Below are 17,674 nucleotides of genomic sequence, written 5' to 3'. Positions count from 1 at the left end.
TACCTGGTGACTATATATTTGTTATTTATCTGACTTCACCATTAGAATGCAGGTCTATGAGGGCAGGGTCTCATTTGTTTGTCTCTGTTTTGTTTCTCAGTAATGATTGAATTTCAGTCACTTAACTAAAAATGGAAAAAAGTTCCTTCCTTATGTTCATTCGTTTGACCATTTTATTTAATGCCCACCATGTGTCTGGCATTGTGCTTAGTTGTATGGAGCCAATAAAGATGAGTAAGACACAGCTTATATTTTTAGGGAGTTTAGACTACTAATAAGGGAAGTTAAAAATATAAACAAATAACTACCATGAAATGTTAAAAGGTGCCAAAAGTCATAAGAAGGATGCAGATAAAAGTGTCATGGAAGGGTGGCTCAGTCGTTAAGCATCTGCCTTCGGCTCAGGTCATGATCCCAGGGTTCTGGGATCGAGCCCCACATCGGGGTCCCCGCTCGGCAGGAAGCCTGCGTCTCCCTCTCCCACTCCCCCTGCTTGTGTTCCCTCTCTGGCTGTCTCTCTCTCTGTCAAATAAATAAAAAATAAAATAAAATCTTTAAAAAAAAAAAAAAGTGTCATGGAAGGGGCTCCTGGCCAGCTCAGTCCGAAGAGCATGCGACTCTTGATCTCAGGGTCGTGAGTTCTAGCCCCACGTTCGGTGTATACTAAAAAAAGTAAACTTTAAAAAACAACAACAAAAAAGTGTCATGGGAGGTCAAAAGAGGCATTCAGATTCCAATCCAAGAAACAGGGGCAGTGATTAACTTTCCTGTGTTTGGGAAAAGGACAAATGCTCTTTTGGTGTCTTCAGTGTTTTATTATATACCTGGGCAGCATCCCTTATTTCCTTTTCTCTTTCCCAGTTCGTACAGTGCCTGTTCTGACCTGGATGTTTTATTTCTTGCCTGAATAGTTGCACTAAATCGCTTCCTCTGCCCTAGCTCTGTTCTCCTCCTAGTCAGTCACCTGTTTTTCATATGCCTCCACTGATCATTTCAGTCAGCTTCTCAGAACATTTCTTTGACTTTCCATTAATGATGAAATAAACCACAGCTCCTTCGCAGATCCTCTGCTTTGAGCTAAATTGAAATGCCACTTTCCTCCATGAAACCTTTCCTAAGGTCGAAAGTCTTCCCTGCGTGCATCTCTCGCCTACTTGGAACTGTGTTCTCATTGTATTTTGTAATACTCTGTATTGTGGACCAAATTCTGCTGCTTTGTGTCATTGCTAAGGACATATTTCATCTCCCTACTAAAAATTTAATTTTCTTAGAGAGTAGAGCTCTTGTTTTATCCATCATTATGTGAACATACTCATTTATCTGTCCATCCAGTGATTTGCCCATCTCATAGTCAAACTTCCTAGATCCCTGCTCTCATGGAAATGATATTCTAGTGGGGATTAGACAAATGATAAACAGGTAACTAAGTACATGAATAAGAGAATTTCAGGTAGTGATTAGTGCAAGAAAATAAAACAAGGTGATGTGATAAGAGTGTGATTAACATACACTGTGCTGTTACTTAGTTGTCCTGTTGTAGTGTATAGCATTTATAACATAAAAATGGTTGGTTTTGTTATTTTATTCTTTGTAATTAATAGCCTAGCCTTCTGATTTCCATATATGGGATAGAGCACTTTCTCGAAGTAATTATTAGAAAGTCTAAAAGTTTACCTTGAGTTTTGGTAATTCGGACAATGTATATGTTAATAACTATAGTGACTTTTTATTGTAGAATGTTTATTCTGAAATTTATTTGACATTTCACTTTTATCTTTTTGTCTATTTTTAATTTAAAATTTCTAATTTTATTTCTTCTGTTAATTTTAATATTTTTAAACTATGAGATGTTTCACAACTGAGGCATATATTAATATGCTTCTGGTTGTGTGTCGTCTTAACATTGAGGAACTATGGAATATAAAGAGGAGAAGACTCCAGGAATTTCTAAGAGGAAGCATCCTCTTTAAGGGTTTGTTCTATAATATTTTCTTGTTGTTGTGTAGTCCTGATTAGGTTTTCATTCTACCCAACGGGAGTCAAGTGATGAACTCATTTATGACATTCTGTCTAAATGAACTCCTAACGGATAAACTGTCCTTGCTAAGTTTGGTCTTTTGTTTAACTCAGTGTATGGTATCAGCTGAAAATATAGCTGTTGATTTAGTCTAGCCAAGCACCTGTCAGCAGAAAATAGCTTCTTGCCCTGAAACACTCGGGAATTCTGGATTAGTGCAGCCAGCTCTGCATTCCAGTGAAGTGCAAATGTTTGAGATGGCTTCTTGACACAACTCTTTTCTGTCCTTTCACTGACAGGCTGTGCTGGAGACCATTCGGAACCTGATGAATACTGATTGTGTGGTACCTGACTGGCTGCATGACATCATTTTAGGTTATGGGGATCCAAGTAGTGCACATTATTCAAAAATGCCCAATCAGATTGCCACTCTTGATTTCAATGATACATTTCTCTCCATTGAGCATTTAAAAACCAGCTTTCCTGGTCATAATGTTAAAGTAACTGTGGATGACCCAGCTCTACAGATACCCCCTTTCAGGTAAAGTCAGAACTGGACATACTCCTTTCAAGCTTTCTGTAGCCTGTGTGAGATAGGCCATTGGACTGTAGCTAAAGTTTTGAATATCTTGATTTTGTTTGGGCAGTCTTTACCTTCACCATATAATGACTGGGATAAATTTATTTTATTTGACTGCGTTTCTTAGTACAGAAAACTGTTTTAAGTCCATAAGAAAAGTAGGGGTGCCTGGGTGGCTCAGTCGTTAAGCATCTGCCTTCGGCTCAGGTCATGATCCCAGAGTCCTGGGATCGAGCCCCACATTAGGCTCCCTGCTCTGTGGGAAGCCTGCTTCTCCCTCTCCCACTTCCCCTGCTTGTATTCCCTCTCTCACTGTGTCTCTGTCAAATAAATAAATAAAATCTTCAAAAAAAAAAAAAAAGAGACCATAATAAAAGTAGCCTCACGTCTAACAGGGACTAGTAAATGCTTGTTGTCTGAAGAGCATTATATATTAATTATAACTATTAACTCTAATTCATAGTATTTGACTAAAGAAATATGCCTTTGTCTATTATGTATAATCTGGTATATTTCCTAATTAATGGACATAGTCATGGGATGTTGAACTTTCTTTTGTTTTCAGGGAAAAAATTCTGTTTTTCTTTTAAGCTTACTTGCTTTCACAAAACTTAAATATTCACAATATAGTTATAATTCATGTTAAAGGAGCTTTGGTTTTAATTTTGAGTAGAAATGGAACAAAGTACCTGAAGCAGCAACTCATCACTCTTCCCTGAATTCTATTACATGGAAAAAGCGCACATAGAGAATTCTTTTTTTTTTTTTTTTCTTTTTTTGGTTTAATTTTAATGTATTCATTGACCTCACCTCCTGAGGTGTTCCAACACCAGGCTAAAAACTTTTGCCCTGCCTTAGGGCACCTGGGTGGCTCAGTTGGTTAAGTGTCTGTCTTTGGCTCACGTCATGATCTCAGGGGCCTGGGATCGAGCCCTGCTGAGCAGGGAGCCTGCTTCTCCCTCTCCCTCTGCCCCCCACTCCCTGCTTGTGCTCTCTCTCTCTTAAATAAATAAATAAAATCTTTAAAAAAGAAAAAGAACTTCTGCCTTAAAGGCTTGATACTCCAAGAGTCTCCTAACAGGGCTCCAGCCTGTCTCTCTAGCCTTATTTTCTCTATTGTAACCGTTCTGGCAAAACTGGCCACTTGTACTTGAAACTGTAGTCTTACTTCTTCCCAGAATATCTTCCCTTCCATGTTTGTATGTCTAATTTCTTTGAAACTCATCTTTGATGCCATCTCTCCCATGAAGCCTTTTCTTACTTAAGGAGGGACAGTGTGTAAAGCACTTCATAGTGCATGGATATAACTATAGAAATGCTCCTTTGATTCTCCCTTAATCAGTTGACTTTTTCTAATCTGAACACCATTAACACACATTTTAGTGCTTTTAAGTCTACTCTTTTCAGAATATATGTACAGATAGTGAGTTCCTTTAAGACATAAATATTTCTTTCTGATCTGATTATCCTCCATACAATGTCATGCACAAGGTAGGTGCTTGGTAAACATTAATTGTAAAAATGAACAAAGATTTTGGTCTTGTAGGATAACTTTTCCAGTAAGGAGTGGAAAAGGGAAGAAAAGGAAAGATGCAGATGGTGAAGATGAAGATACTGAAGAGGCAAAAACCTTAATTGTTGAACCTCATGTCATTCCTAATAGGGGTCCTTATCCTTACAACCAACCCAAACGGTAATTTTACTGTCTGTATTAATTGTAATAATAAATAATAGTTTGCTATTTTGGATTAATAATAGTTTAAAATTTACTGATCCTTTAGAAACCCCAGGAAGCTTCTGTTTCTGGACCCTCTTTCCTTGTATTCTGTCAGACAGCTAAATAGCTCAGACATTTTTGGTTGTTCTGTAGTCATATTTCCAAAAGAAACATTTTTGGGTACTATGAGAAATAAATATTAAAGGGCTACCTTAATTTGAGCACAGCATTCTTACTTCAAGACCATGTGTTACATGTAGCAGCTACCCTCATGCATGGGTGCCATGACTAAAAAAGTAGCATTATATATGGTATTAGATTGGGAACTGGCTTTGACATTCCAGGTGAAATATAAGATGGGCTAAATATGTTGAAAAATAATTGTAGTCTTTTTTTCCCATAAGATTCATTCAGTTTTAGTTGGTCATTAGAGGATGGAGGTGAAGGGAATCATTCAAAAGAGATTGGTTTAGTCTTGTAAGATGTAAACGTCTGGAGATTTGCCATCCAACATTGTTCTTATAGTTAACAATACCATATTATGCAACATTGTTCTTATAGTTAACAATACTGTATTAAAATTTGTTAAGAGGGTAGATCTCATGGTTTTTTGTTTTTTGTTTTACCACATACATGCATATGCACACTCACACAACCACCCACCCGGGAGAGAAGAGATTGGGAGAATGGGGCATATACAGAGGAGACATTTAGACCTCCGGTCATTGTTGTCTAAAGTTTTACCAAATGTTGTTCATCTGTGTTTTTAACCAACTTTTTATTTACTCTTATTTGCAGTAATACAATTCAGTTCACTCACACACAGATAGAGGCCATCCGTGCTGGAATGCAGCCTGGGCTAACTATGGTAAGAGAACTATTGTTACACATGTTTTTACATGGATTCAGACAAGAAGTAGGCCTCAAATGTTTAGAGTATATTTGAAGCACAAAAGCCCAACTGAATTTAAGTGTGTGTAAGTCATTGTGGCATTGTTTGCATATGGAGATTTTGCTTACTGCTCATTTCAGTATTCATAAATTAAGTTTAATGGAACATAGCTATGCCTATTTGGTTATGAATTGCCCCTGCCCAGTTTTGTGCTGTAACAGCAGAGTTAAAATACTTGCAGCAGAGATTATATGGCCTGCAAAGCCTTAAATGTTTATCTGCTGGCCTTTTACAGATAAAGCCTGCTGACAACCAATTTAAAAGTGTGTTTAGTTTCCAAGTATTTAGAGACTTTCCTGTTAAATCTTCCACTTACTAATTTCTGGTGTAAGTCCTTTATGGTCAGAGACAATACTTTGTGTGATTTCAATTTTTTATTTTTTTAATTTGCTCAAGTTTGTTTTGTGGTCCAGGATATGATCTCTCTTGGTGAATATTTCAACACACTTAAAAAGAGTGTTTATTCTGTTGTTTTGAGGTGGAGTGTCCTATATATGTCAGATTCATTTGGTTCAATATTTCTCTGTCCTTGCTGATATTCCACCTACTATTTCTGTTGATTACTGAAAGAGGAGTATTGAAGTCTCCAACTACAATTACATGTTTATCTGTTTCTCCTTTCATTTCTTTCAGTTTTTGCTTCATGTTTTTTAAAGCTTTATGGATAGATACATATTCAAGGTTGTAATGTCTTCTTGGTGAATTGATGCATTTATTATTATGTAATGTCTTTTTTCATCACTGGTAATTTTTTTTGTTCTGAGACGTACTTTGATATTAATAGAGCCACTACAGTTTTCTTTTGATTAGTGTTTGCATGGTATGTCTTTTCCCATTATTTTATTTCTAACCTACCTATTAATGTTTGACGTGAACTTCTTGTAAACAGCATCTATTTGGGGTATGTTATTTTCTTTGCTCTGACAGTCTCTTTTAATTGGTGTGTTCAGACCATTTACATTAAATGCAATTGATACATTTGGATTTAGGCCTACCATTTTATTATTTATTTTATGTTTATTCCCTTTGTTTTGTGTTCCTGTTTCTCTTTTTTTGTTTTTACTTTCTTTTGGGTTATTTACATAGTTTTTAGTGTTTCATTTTAATTTATCGTGTTCTTTTATATCTCACATAGTTTTTTCTTAGTGGCTGCTCTAGAGAATTAACAGTATAGATACTTAATTTTTCACAGTCTACTTAGAATCACTATTTTGTCTCTTAAGTTGGATAAAAGATCCTTACCTCCATGTAGGTCCCTTTCCCTTTTATATTGTAGTTGTTACGGATATTACATCTATATACATTGAAAATACTGTCAGGCAATGTTAAAGTCAAACATTTTTAAAAATTATTTATTTGAGAGAGGGCGAGCATAGGTGTACACGCAAACGGGGAGGGGCAGAGGGAGAGGGAGAGATAATCTCCAGCAGACTTTGCACTGAGTGCAGAGCCTGACACGGGGCTCAATCTCACAATCCTGAGATCATATCCTGAGCCAAAATCAAGAGTCAGATGCTCAAATGACTGAGCCATCCAGGCACCCCAGAAAGTCAAACATCTTAAAGGGGTGAACTCTATAGAGAAGAATCTATTATAAATTTGCCATTTTTCTTTCATTCCTGGTATTTTAAGTTTGCTCTGATGTCACTTCCATTCTGTCTGAAGAACTCCTTTACCACTTAAGAGTAGGTCTGCTAGTGGGGCACCTGGGTGGCTCAGTCATTAAGCATCTGCCTTCGGCTCAGGTCATGATCCCAGGGTCCTGGGATCGAGCCCCGCATCAGGCTCCCTGCTCGGCGGGAAGCCTGCTTCTCCAGTCTCCCACTCCCCCTGCTTGTGTTCCCTCTCTCGTGTCTCTCTCTGTCAAATAAATAAAATCTTTAAAAAAAAAAAAGTAGGTCTGCTAGCAATGAAATATCTTAGTTTTTCTTCATGTGAGAATGTCTCTGAATCATCTTCATTCTTTAAAGATATTTTCACTGGACATAGACTTCTATGGAGTTCTTTCCTTTCAGTACTTTTAAAATGTTATTCCACTTCCTTCTGGCTTCTGTGGTTTCTGAGGGAAACCCACAGTCACTTCAAACATCTTTTTGCTATATGTAATGTATCATTTTTTCTGGTTGCTATTAAGAATTTTTCTTTAATTTTCAGCTATTTAATTAAGATGTATTTGGGCTTGGATTTCTTTGGGATTATTCTATTTGGAGTTTGCTGAGCTTCCTGAGTCTGTAGATTTAAAATGTCTTTTGCCAGATTTTAGTTTTCAGCTATTATTTCTTCATATATTTTTTCTATGCTGTAAACTCTTGTTCTAAGACTTCAGTAACATAAATGTTAGACCTTTTAGTATTGCTGCATAGATTCATGAGGCTCTGTTTATTCATTTGTTTTCAGTCTTTTCTTTCTGCTTATTTTTTAGGTTGGGTGATTTATATTGCTCTGTTTTCACCTTCACTGACTATCTTGTCCATTCTGTTATTGAACTCATCCAGCAATTTTTTAAATTTATATCTCAGTTTTAGAATGTCCATTTTCTAACAATTTGATAACTTAGTAGTTTGATATGTGTTCATCTCCTTTTTAGGTTGTGGGTCCACCAGGTACTGGAAAAACAGATGTTGCAGTCCAAATCATATCCAACATCTACCATAATTTCCCAGAGCAGAGGACTCTGATTGTTACTCATTCTAATCAGGTGAGTGTGTGCATGCGTGTGTGTGTGTGTGTGTGCGCATATGTACTCACATATGTAGGATGGATGGTAGGGGAGATAAAGGAGTGGGGAATGAATGAAAGCACAATGGAGATTTCTGTTTGTATGATAACCTGACCATAGGTATGACAGAATACTGAAAGGCTGATGAGTATAGTGTTTGCTGTTGAGTTACTCTTGGATTGTTACTGGTCATGACATATATATATATAGAGAGAGAGAGAGAGAGATACATAAAAATATATAAACAGTATATATATAAAAATATAAAATATATAAATAATCTTTTATTTCTAATGGAGAGGGTCAAAATGTGGGAAAGCTAAGAAGACTACTTGGATTTATGGTCAAATATTTGGATTAAATTAAATTGTTCCCCACCCTCAACCCCCACCACCTTCCATGCTAAGCTAAAGCTTTTAATTTGAGATTGAAAGCATTAACCATCACTGGTAACATTTTTCATCCTTTAGTAGAATGAATATTACCAAAAGACTAAGGCTCAAATGTATTAATACTGGATTAAGTTGTATATCCTTATGAGGTTTGTATCATGGAAGGACTATTTTATCCTGTAGATTCAATACATAAGGCACTTACAAACCACTAAAGCAATAAAAACAAACTTTGCTCACATAAATAATGTCTGAAAAATAATCTTTATATCTATGTGTGTGCTATGGTAGTTCTTCCAAAGCTGTCACTATCATAGAAATGAGTAGGACAAGTACATTCACTAGCTCTTTTGTAAAACGTGAAAGGCAGCTCTCAGAACTTCATGAAACTTGCAGGATAGTCTAACCTCCATGGGTACTTATGTTTTCTAAATGGTGGTTTCAGTTGGCCACTTCTTTAAAAGAGTTGATCTACAAAGAAGCCCTGGGTTTTTAGAATGCAAAATATCACTTACTCTATTTTTGTCAACTTTTAATCTACAGGTTTTTAAGACTAATGCTATCCAGTTCATTCACTTGTTTTTATATCTTCGAAGTTTGTAAGAAGTGGTTGCGTTATTATACAGTATACTAAAATTGTGCAGGGGAGAAAGTTGACTGAGGCTTTATCTTAATTAAAGAAACAAATTACGTAAAGGCCTTTTTTTCTTCTATTTAGTAAAATTTAATCTGTAATAATCTTACCTATTTCCCAATTCTTAAAATGAATAAAGAGTAATTCATTTGTTGTTGTTCTAACATAGTATTTTTAGTAAGTTTTTTCATAACTTGATAATGACTTTTCAGTAGAATCATCTACTTATGATCTACTTGTATAGTACAATTACAGAGAAAGTTTTATAAATATAACCGAAGACTTCATTGTTTGCTAATGAATGATCCCTAATAATCATATCATCCTCAGTGATGTCTATTTAATTGTTGATTTGTTGATTTTTTACAATTGTTTCATTTGTCAGATCTTCATTTGCATACTTACTGCAAACAGTTCTTCAGTATTACTTTAATTCATAATGAAGTCTTGCAGTTTTTTCTGAGCATGCAATGTGGGAGTATTTTTTGTTCTCTTAATCTTTGTGGTTCCTGAGTTTGGATGGTGAGTAATGCCATGTGGTCTGATCCATTGGATCCCAGGTTTTGGATGGAGAGCATGAAGAGTTTGGATAGTGGGGAATTTTTTTCTGAAAATTTATGTTAACTTCTTCAGTATCTGAGCTCTAACTGCTAGAATTGTGATAGCAAAGGATATCTGTTTTTACATTCTATAACCTGGATATTTATAAGACTGGATGTTGACTTCATGGGCAGGGTTAGATTGATGGTAGTTAAGAGAGAGGTTTGGCTGACTTTTAAATGATGTCTTTAAAATTAGCATTATCTTTCCATACAATGAAACTTTTGCCTTTCCACAAAACATTGTAACTGCAGATGTTCAGGTAATTAATACTAGGATTTAAGGGAACCCTAAATACGAGCATTTCATAGGTAGAAAGGAGTGACTTCTAGATGGCTTCCATCAGAATAGTTTGCAATAAATGAGTGCTCTGCTCATTGTTGTTATAGAGAACTTTAGACCTTTGGCCTAAGATTTGAATGATGCACTTTATCTTTCCACTCTGTGGTCCTCTTGGTACATTCTACCTACACACTCACTGCCTGAGAGTCCTTCAACCACAAAAATGTTTCAGTTTCCTGCAACCCATGGATATTCTATTGAGTGAAATCTTGGTGTGTTTATTAATTATTTTAGTAACTTACTATTTGGGGAATATAGAAACTGATCCAAAGCCTTTCTTTTTTTCATAAATTAGAAGCAAAGATTTAATGATTAGATGGTTTTGATGGTTTTCAGTTATTCAGTTGGCCAAATATATATGGGTAACAATATCAGAAATCAAGAAAAATACTGTTTCATTTAAAATGTAAATGACCTAACGTAAGACTTGTTTCTTTCTGTGTTTTGAAGTTGATTCTTATCTGACTGGACAATGCTCATTCTTTTATGTCTTTCTAAATGTTAGTTTTTCTTACTTTTAAAGAGCTGCTGGTTCATTAAAATTCACCATCATCCTTTTTGTTTTATTCTCCAGGCCCTGAACCAGTTGTTTGAGAAGATCATGGCTTTAGACATTGATGAGCGCCACCTCCTGCGTCTTGGTCATGGGGAAGAAGAGCTGGAGACAGAGAAAGATTTCAGCAGGTGAGCAAATGGGGATGAGTTTTGAAATGATATACAAAACAATTTTTAACCTTCTCCACTTTTTCTTTATTAAAGAAACACCAAGAGACAAGAGTCATGAATAATACAACTTGATTTTGAAAGATTCTAGCATAACCTACTTGTAGTTGACCTAAAAGTCTGGTCATGATCTCCCTCAGCTCCAGTTTTGTTTGTTTATGCCTTGTTTTCCTAAAGAATATAGTTACTTCAGTAAAGAGAGTTATCTTGTTCATCTTTTTAAAATTGCAGATTCCCATTTGTTCTCTATTTATTGAGGTGATTTTTAATGTTGCCACCTCAAACTGTACAAGTTTACCTGATTCCACATTTCATCCAGACATTTAATTTGCATGTATTTTAGATATCAATTAAAAAATTGGCTCATTTAATGAAACACAAATGAAGATTAATGACAGTATAAGCTTTGGGGTTGTAAATCTTATTACAGCTACTTAATTGCCATTTAGCTGGACTTTATGTTTAACAGTACATGAAATAAAATGACTAAAATTTTACAAATCAGATTTATTCTGCTGTTAGTATTTTAGGTTTTCTATTCACACTTCCTTTATAATAGTTCATTTATTTATATTTAAACCCATTTTTAAAGCATGATTTCAGACAATAATCATAACAAACAGCTGCACATATTTAATACAGCTTTTGGCTATTAAACATGACCTTTGACTAAATTGATCATAGACATCAAAAGAGCTAAAGGAGTGTTAAATTATTATGTTGCATCTATTTTGAGTTCCTGTATCGCAAGAGCTCACCAAACATTTGTTAGCTTTAAAAAATCATAGGGCAAAGAACGACACACATTAAGTTATTTGAGGCTCTAGATTCTTAATTTTGGATTAGCCAGAGATACTTCTCTGAATTCTTGCCGTGAATATTTCTTCAAATTCAACTTACCAGAGTGGGCTAGACTCTAAAATTTAATAAGCCAGCATTCAGTGAACATAAAGGTGCTGGTGAAATGCTAAATACTGTAATTATAATTACACTGCAGTAGAATTTATAGTTTTTTTTAAATATTGTAATAGAAGTAGAACTTTAAAAAAATATCAGATAATAACAACTTTCTGAAGACAAAAATACTTTTTGCTTTCTGATACATAAGCCAAGTCCCAGGTCTTATTGGTAGGTATGTGCTTGTTCAGTTGGACATATTCTTTCATTTCTCCCCTTTTATAGTAATGAAAAAGAAAAACAGTATCATTTCATAATAAAAGTACTATCATTTTCCCTGAAGAAAATTTTTCAAACTTTGTGAGGTAGTAGAAAGGGAATGGTTATCCATAATTCCACTACTCCAAAACAACTTTTTGTTAGTTTTCTTCTTAATAATCATCTGTAAACATGCTATTATTTATAACTGTTGTATACATTGCTTCTTTAAGTTAAGACTTTATTTTTTTAGTATAATTTGAGATTTACGGAATAATCGCGTAAATAGTACATAGAGTTCCATTGTATATTGCTTTTTAAATTTAACCCTATATCACAAGAATTTTGGTATTTTATTACACACTTTTTATAAGCATCTTCAATTTTTTTCTCATTACCAAAGTGTTAATTATAGAAAAAGCATTAAACTCTAGATAAGCAAACAGAAAAAGGTTACCTGGTGTAACATTTATATCCTTCTAAGTTGGAAAATTCTTTAAACATAGACTCTGTCTTATATCCCTTTATTCTCAATCATTCTTGCTGGCTCAAAGGTGAATTTCTGATCTATGGGGCATTCAAGAACATGATTTCCCTCTTTGTCCAATCTTTAAACATGACAGCAGCAGTGTTTACGCTATTTTAATTTTTGTTTAATGTTAAAAGGTTGTTATAGAAGGCACTTTGTTGGGGCGCCTGAGTGGCTCAATTGGTTGAGCATCTGCCTTCAGCTTGGGTCGTGATCCCAGGGTTCTGGCATCGAATCCCACATCGGGCTCCTTGCTCGGCTAGGAGCCTGCTTCTCTCTCTCTCTCTCTCTCTCTCTGCCTCTGTCTCTCTCTCTCTGTCTCTCATGAGTAAATAAAATTTAAAAAAAAAAAAGAAAGAAGGCACTTTGTTATTGTGGAAAGAGTTCTGATTCACTGCTATTTTCTTAATTACATGCCTCTGAGCCAGGTACTCTTCAAATTTCAGTTTTCCTACTCATTCAGCAAATATTTATGAACCTACTAGGTTAAGGTGCCAGGCTACATGCTGGGACAACAAAGAATGATCAAATACATTTTTAAATTAATTTTCGAAGCCTTTAGAACTAATCTACTTCTATGATAGTATAATACAGGGTTATTCAAAGCAGCCAATCCATAAACTATGTATTCTTGATCTGTGATGAGATGAACTAGCACCAGAATACACTGTACTGTTTCCCTTTTTGTGAAGGTCTTGTTATTAAAAAAAAAAGAAAAAGAAGAGAATTAAATGGTACATTTAGAGACACAATTGATTTTCCTTCCTCACAGACCACTAACTAACATGTTTGCAGATCAACACTGATCCAAGAACTACCACTTATATTAAATATAAACAGTGTTTTCTACTGGGTTTTTTTTTTTTCCGTCTGGCCATTTATACTTTTTATTATGGTTTTTTTAAAGATTTATTTATTTGAGAGAGAGAGACAGAGAGCGGCGGGCAGGGGTGGGGGGTGTTAGCCGGAGGCAGAGGGGGAGAGAATCTCAAGCAGACTGTGCTGAGCATGGAGCCCAATGAGGGGCTCAATCCCACGACCCTGAGATCATGACCTAAGCCAAAACCAAGAGTCGGATGCTTAACTGACTGAGCCACCCAAGGCGCCCCTATTACGATTTTCTTACATGTTTTGCTGACAGTTTGCTTAAAAATCTCTTCATTACATAATTTTGCTTTTTTGCTTATTTGAAATTTCTAGATATGGAAGAGTTAATTATGTCCTGGCTCGAAGAATAGAACTTTTAGAAGAAGTCAAACGATTACAAAAGAGTCTAGGAGTTCCAGGAGATGCTTCATATACTTGTGAAACTGCAGGCTATTTCTTCTTATATCAGGTAAGAGATTAAGAGTTTTCAAATTATATGGTCTTCAGTTGGAAACTGGGATGGGTTCTTGAAATTCTTCGTGAAAGCCTATTTTTTTTGTTGAGTAGATTAAAATGTATGCTGTTGCCAAAGCTATATTTGTGAATATTAAATGTTTGTATTTCCTATTATCTTTTATTTTCTTGGCTAAATAGCTTCACTTGATGACTCATTCACTGAAAGGCCAATGTTGCTACTTTTTAAATTTTTTTCCCTTTTCTTTCTTGCTACTGACAAATTTTCTAATCTCTCTCTTTGTTTTTATTACTGTAGAAATATAACTAAATATGCTAGCTACCCAGTGGTAACAAAGTATAGTTCTGTAACCTACTTCTATTCATATTAATCAGTTAATGAAGAAAAACATATTCTCCTTTCAAATTTCCAAAAATAAATTACGTTTTAGAACTAATTTCAAAGTAGGAGTTTAAGTTAAAAATTCTTTTGACTTCAGTTTAGAGGTGTGCTTTTGCTTTGGTTAGGGTTAATTTTTTAGGTGTGAAAACCATTAAGAAATAGAAAACTAAATAAAATGAACAAAAATAAACCTTAATAGTCAGTTTACTAATAATTTTAAGCAGATTAAGGCATAATCATATAATGGGGAATTTTATATAACTTTGTTCTCTTTGTACTCATGCTATTTGTATAGTTTTAAGTCTAAATTGTAACATTGAAATTTTAAAAAGTATATGAAAGAATAGGTGTATGCTCATAAGTAAATACCCAGACCAGTTCAGTCCATTCAGAATGATCAGATTCCATGGTTTCTTGTGACACAGAGAAGATGTACATCATCTTGCAAAGTAGCCTGCATTGGACTCAGGCAGTTTAGAACTTTGAATAATGGAGTAAAGATCATGCCTAAATGTATATTTGGCACAAAATAAAAATCACTAGGCTCTCAGTGAAAACTACTTTAAAAGTAGGAGAAATAATCTATAAATTTGTGGAGGCTTAAGTAATCGATTTGGGAAAAACAAACTTGAAGCTTCACAGTACAGATCAACAATTTTCAACATGTTAAGAATCACATTGGGAAAGTTATTTTAAAAGGAAATTGTCAAGTTCTGTCCCCAGAGATTTCTCTTTCAGTAGGAGGTGGTATCCAGGAATCTAAATCTTTATTTAGCCTCTCAGATGTTCTGCCTAAGAACCACACTTGGAGAAACCCTGACTGGGAGAATTACCAAAATTGAGATTAAGCAGGAACCGCATGGTAGAGGCATAGTAAAACATACCAGGATAACTATATCACAAAAGTCATAAAATGAGCTTTCAAATATATACTCAGTTTAACAGAAGTGCTTTGTAAATATACTAAAGAGAATTGGAAAAATTATAAAGGTCTGGAGAAGGGTTGACATTTACTAAAATGCTGCTAAAACCATATATGGAGAAAAACTGAGATAATGAAAAAATACAGAATTTCTTTGTCCAGAGAATTGGTTTTTTTGTTTGTCTTTTAAGCATCAGTAATGCCATTTTGAGTATACATGGAAAATCTGTTATGTCTGAGATAAAGTCCCATAGATGACACTGAGGTTCTTTCCAGTTTATATATATTTGTAAATTATTTATATTTTCATTTATCTTTATATATACACATACATTTTTTCTTTTGAGAGGGAGAGCGTGATGGGCAGTGTGGGGAAGAGAGGCAGAGGGAGAGAGAAAATCTTACGCAGGGTTCACACCCAGCGCAGAGCCCAACTGGATCTCATGACCCTGAGGTCAAGACCTGAGCTGAAACCAAGAGTCGGACATGTAACCGACTAAGCCACCCAGGCACCCCTAGTTTTTCTATTTTTGATTAAAGAACCTTTTTTCTATAATCTTAAAGGTCACTTTTAAAAAAGGGCCCTCTGTCAATGACTCAGATAAGAAATGGTCCTGTTAGGTCAGGGATTGCTTTTCTTTCCCTTTACTTAGTAGATCTTATTACTAGATTTCTTTTTTATTTTATCATTTAAAACATAATAATTAGCTAGGAATTTTAATCTCAAGTCCCTTTTTTTCATAGGTCATGTCTCGTTGGGAAGAATATATTAGCAAAGTGAAAAATAAAGGTAATACGCTGCCAGATGTTACGGAAGTCTCCACTTTCTTCCCTTTCCATGAATACTTTGCAAATGCCCCTCAGCCCATTTTTAAAGGCCGATCTTATGAAGAAGACATGGAAATTGCTGAAGGGTGTTTCAGGCATATTAAGAAAATCTTCACTCAGCTTGAGGTAAGGATTCTCAGGTTTTTTAACTTGCCTTTAAAGGCTTTAAGTTTAGATGGTTTTTTTGTTTTTAATGAAGTAAATGTGGAATATTCACATCTTACAAACCAGATTGTTACTTTTAAGTGAGATTATTGAAAACATTTATAGTTTTAGTTCAAGAAATGAGTAAAATTAAGATTTAAATTTAATCCCCATTATTCTGACTTTTCTGGTGTAAAAGGTAGCATTTAAGAAAGGAATGCTTCCCTCAAGAGATTCAACAGTGTTTCTTTGAATTGGAATCTGAGACTGCCACTTCCAAATGATGGAAAACATTTGAAGATTATAGCAGCCCCATTCAGGCTCAGGGATCACATTCAGGCTCAGATTCCACAGTAAGATGATTTAGGATTACTCAGGTAACAGGGGCAATGACTTTGTCTGTTTTGTCTTTGTACCTTTTAGATAAGATGATATCTCTACTTCCTAGAGGAGTATCTGGCACATAGTATATGTTCAGTAAATATCAATGCATGGTGTTGGTAAGGGGGTAGGTGGATAGATGGTAGGTACAGAATAATAAATATATAGTATAATAATAAGTAAAATTTTAGAACCTACAAAACAATATTAGAGTATGTTTATGATTATATAAACAAAGTAAAAGGATAAAAACATTTAATTCATAATAGTAGCTGTCTTAGGAGGGGTGGGGAGAGATTTAAACAGAGTCCCTCTCCTGTACCTGTCATGTTTTAACTATTTAAAAAACAAAAATGTTAAAAATATCTGAAGTATGACATAATGTTCAGAATTTATAGGACTTGATATTAGGTTTGGGCTTGTTTGCTCCTCATTTAATATCTATTTTCCATCATTTTACCCTGCTCTCTGGGGATCTTCTGCCACGGTCAGAGGTGGGCCTGATCCTTGGGGGTTTAATTTCCTGGCTTCCCATATTAGCTGACTTCTGGCTGGGTTTAGCCAATAAAAATGTGGCAGAAATAGAGAAGCTAGGATATTGCTCCACCAATTGTCTTGGGTTTCATCTCTTCCATGGCTCCAGTTTCTGTTGGCCTGGCTTCCTATGATTGTTGTTGTAGCTTATTCTGGTACCGCAGTCCCACTGCCTCCTTCCCTTATCTGTCCTAGCCTAGGAATGGTCAAACTTCCTGCTATTGCTCATCTCTCAGTTACCTCAGCCATTCGTTCCCTGGCTGGCTTATGTGCTCCTTTGTCACCGGTGAAATCAGACCCCCTGCATTAAATTTCCTTTGTTATGAATACTTGAAAAAGTTTCTGTTTTTGTGGAAGGACCTTGAGTAGATACTGTGGTGATATTTTATTCAGTATTCTTGTTGATAACTGTCAATATTTTACCTTATACAAAAACAGTCCAAATTATAGCTTGACTGTCAGTTATTATATGAACTCAATTAGTACCTAATTAATAATGAACAGAATTGTGATTCATTAGGCTTAGTTTATGATATATTAATTAATCAGGAATTAAGTCTGATAAACTGGATTGTGTAAAAGTATGCATGAAACGTGTTTATTTTCCTAAAATACTCTCTCTCTGACCCCCACTCCCATAGGAATTCAGAGCTTCTGAACTGCTTCGAAGTGGACTGGACAGATCTAAATACCTTCTGGTGAAAGAAGCCAAAATCATTGCTATGACTTGTACTCATGCTGCCTTAAAACGACATGATTTAGTCAAGCTAGGTTTCAAGGTA

The 17,674-nt window shown here is 35.1% G+C and overlaps 1 protein-coding gene across 1 annotated transcript in view; it reads left to right on the top strand.

The window, feature by feature from the left end:
* AQR (aquarius intron-binding spliceosomal factor) overlaps positions 1 to 17,674 on the top strand; it is a 98,491-nt gene that overhangs the window by 64,348 nt on the left and 16,469 nt on the right. Inside the window, exons 20-27 of the mRNA XM_021695285.1 lie at positions 2,317 to 2,558; positions 4,144 to 4,290; positions 5,113 to 5,182; positions 7,854 to 7,964; positions 10,528 to 10,637; positions 13,561 to 13,696; positions 15,750 to 15,959; positions 17,534 to 17,671. Coding sequence (XP_021550960.1) covers positions 2,317 to 2,558; positions 4,144 to 4,290; positions 5,113 to 5,182; positions 7,854 to 7,964; positions 10,528 to 10,637; positions 13,561 to 13,696; positions 15,750 to 15,959; positions 17,534 to 17,671 — 1,164 coding nt within the window. The remainder of the gene's footprint in view (positions 1 to 2,316; positions 2,559 to 4,143; positions 4,291 to 5,112; positions 5,183 to 7,853; positions 7,965 to 10,527; positions 10,638 to 13,560; positions 13,697 to 15,749; positions 15,960 to 17,533; positions 17,672 to 17,674) is intronic.

The sequence above is a fragment of the Neomonachus schauinslandi genome, chromosome 9 (assembly GCF_002201575.2).
Source record: "Neomonachus schauinslandi chromosome 9, ASM220157v2, whole genome shotgun sequence".
Lineage (NCBI taxonomy): Eukaryota > Metazoa > Chordata > Mammalia > Carnivora > Phocidae > Neomonachus > Neomonachus schauinslandi.
The sequence above is the reverse complement of the archived record's forward strand: the minus strand, read 5'-3'. Positions and strand labels throughout refer to the sequence as shown.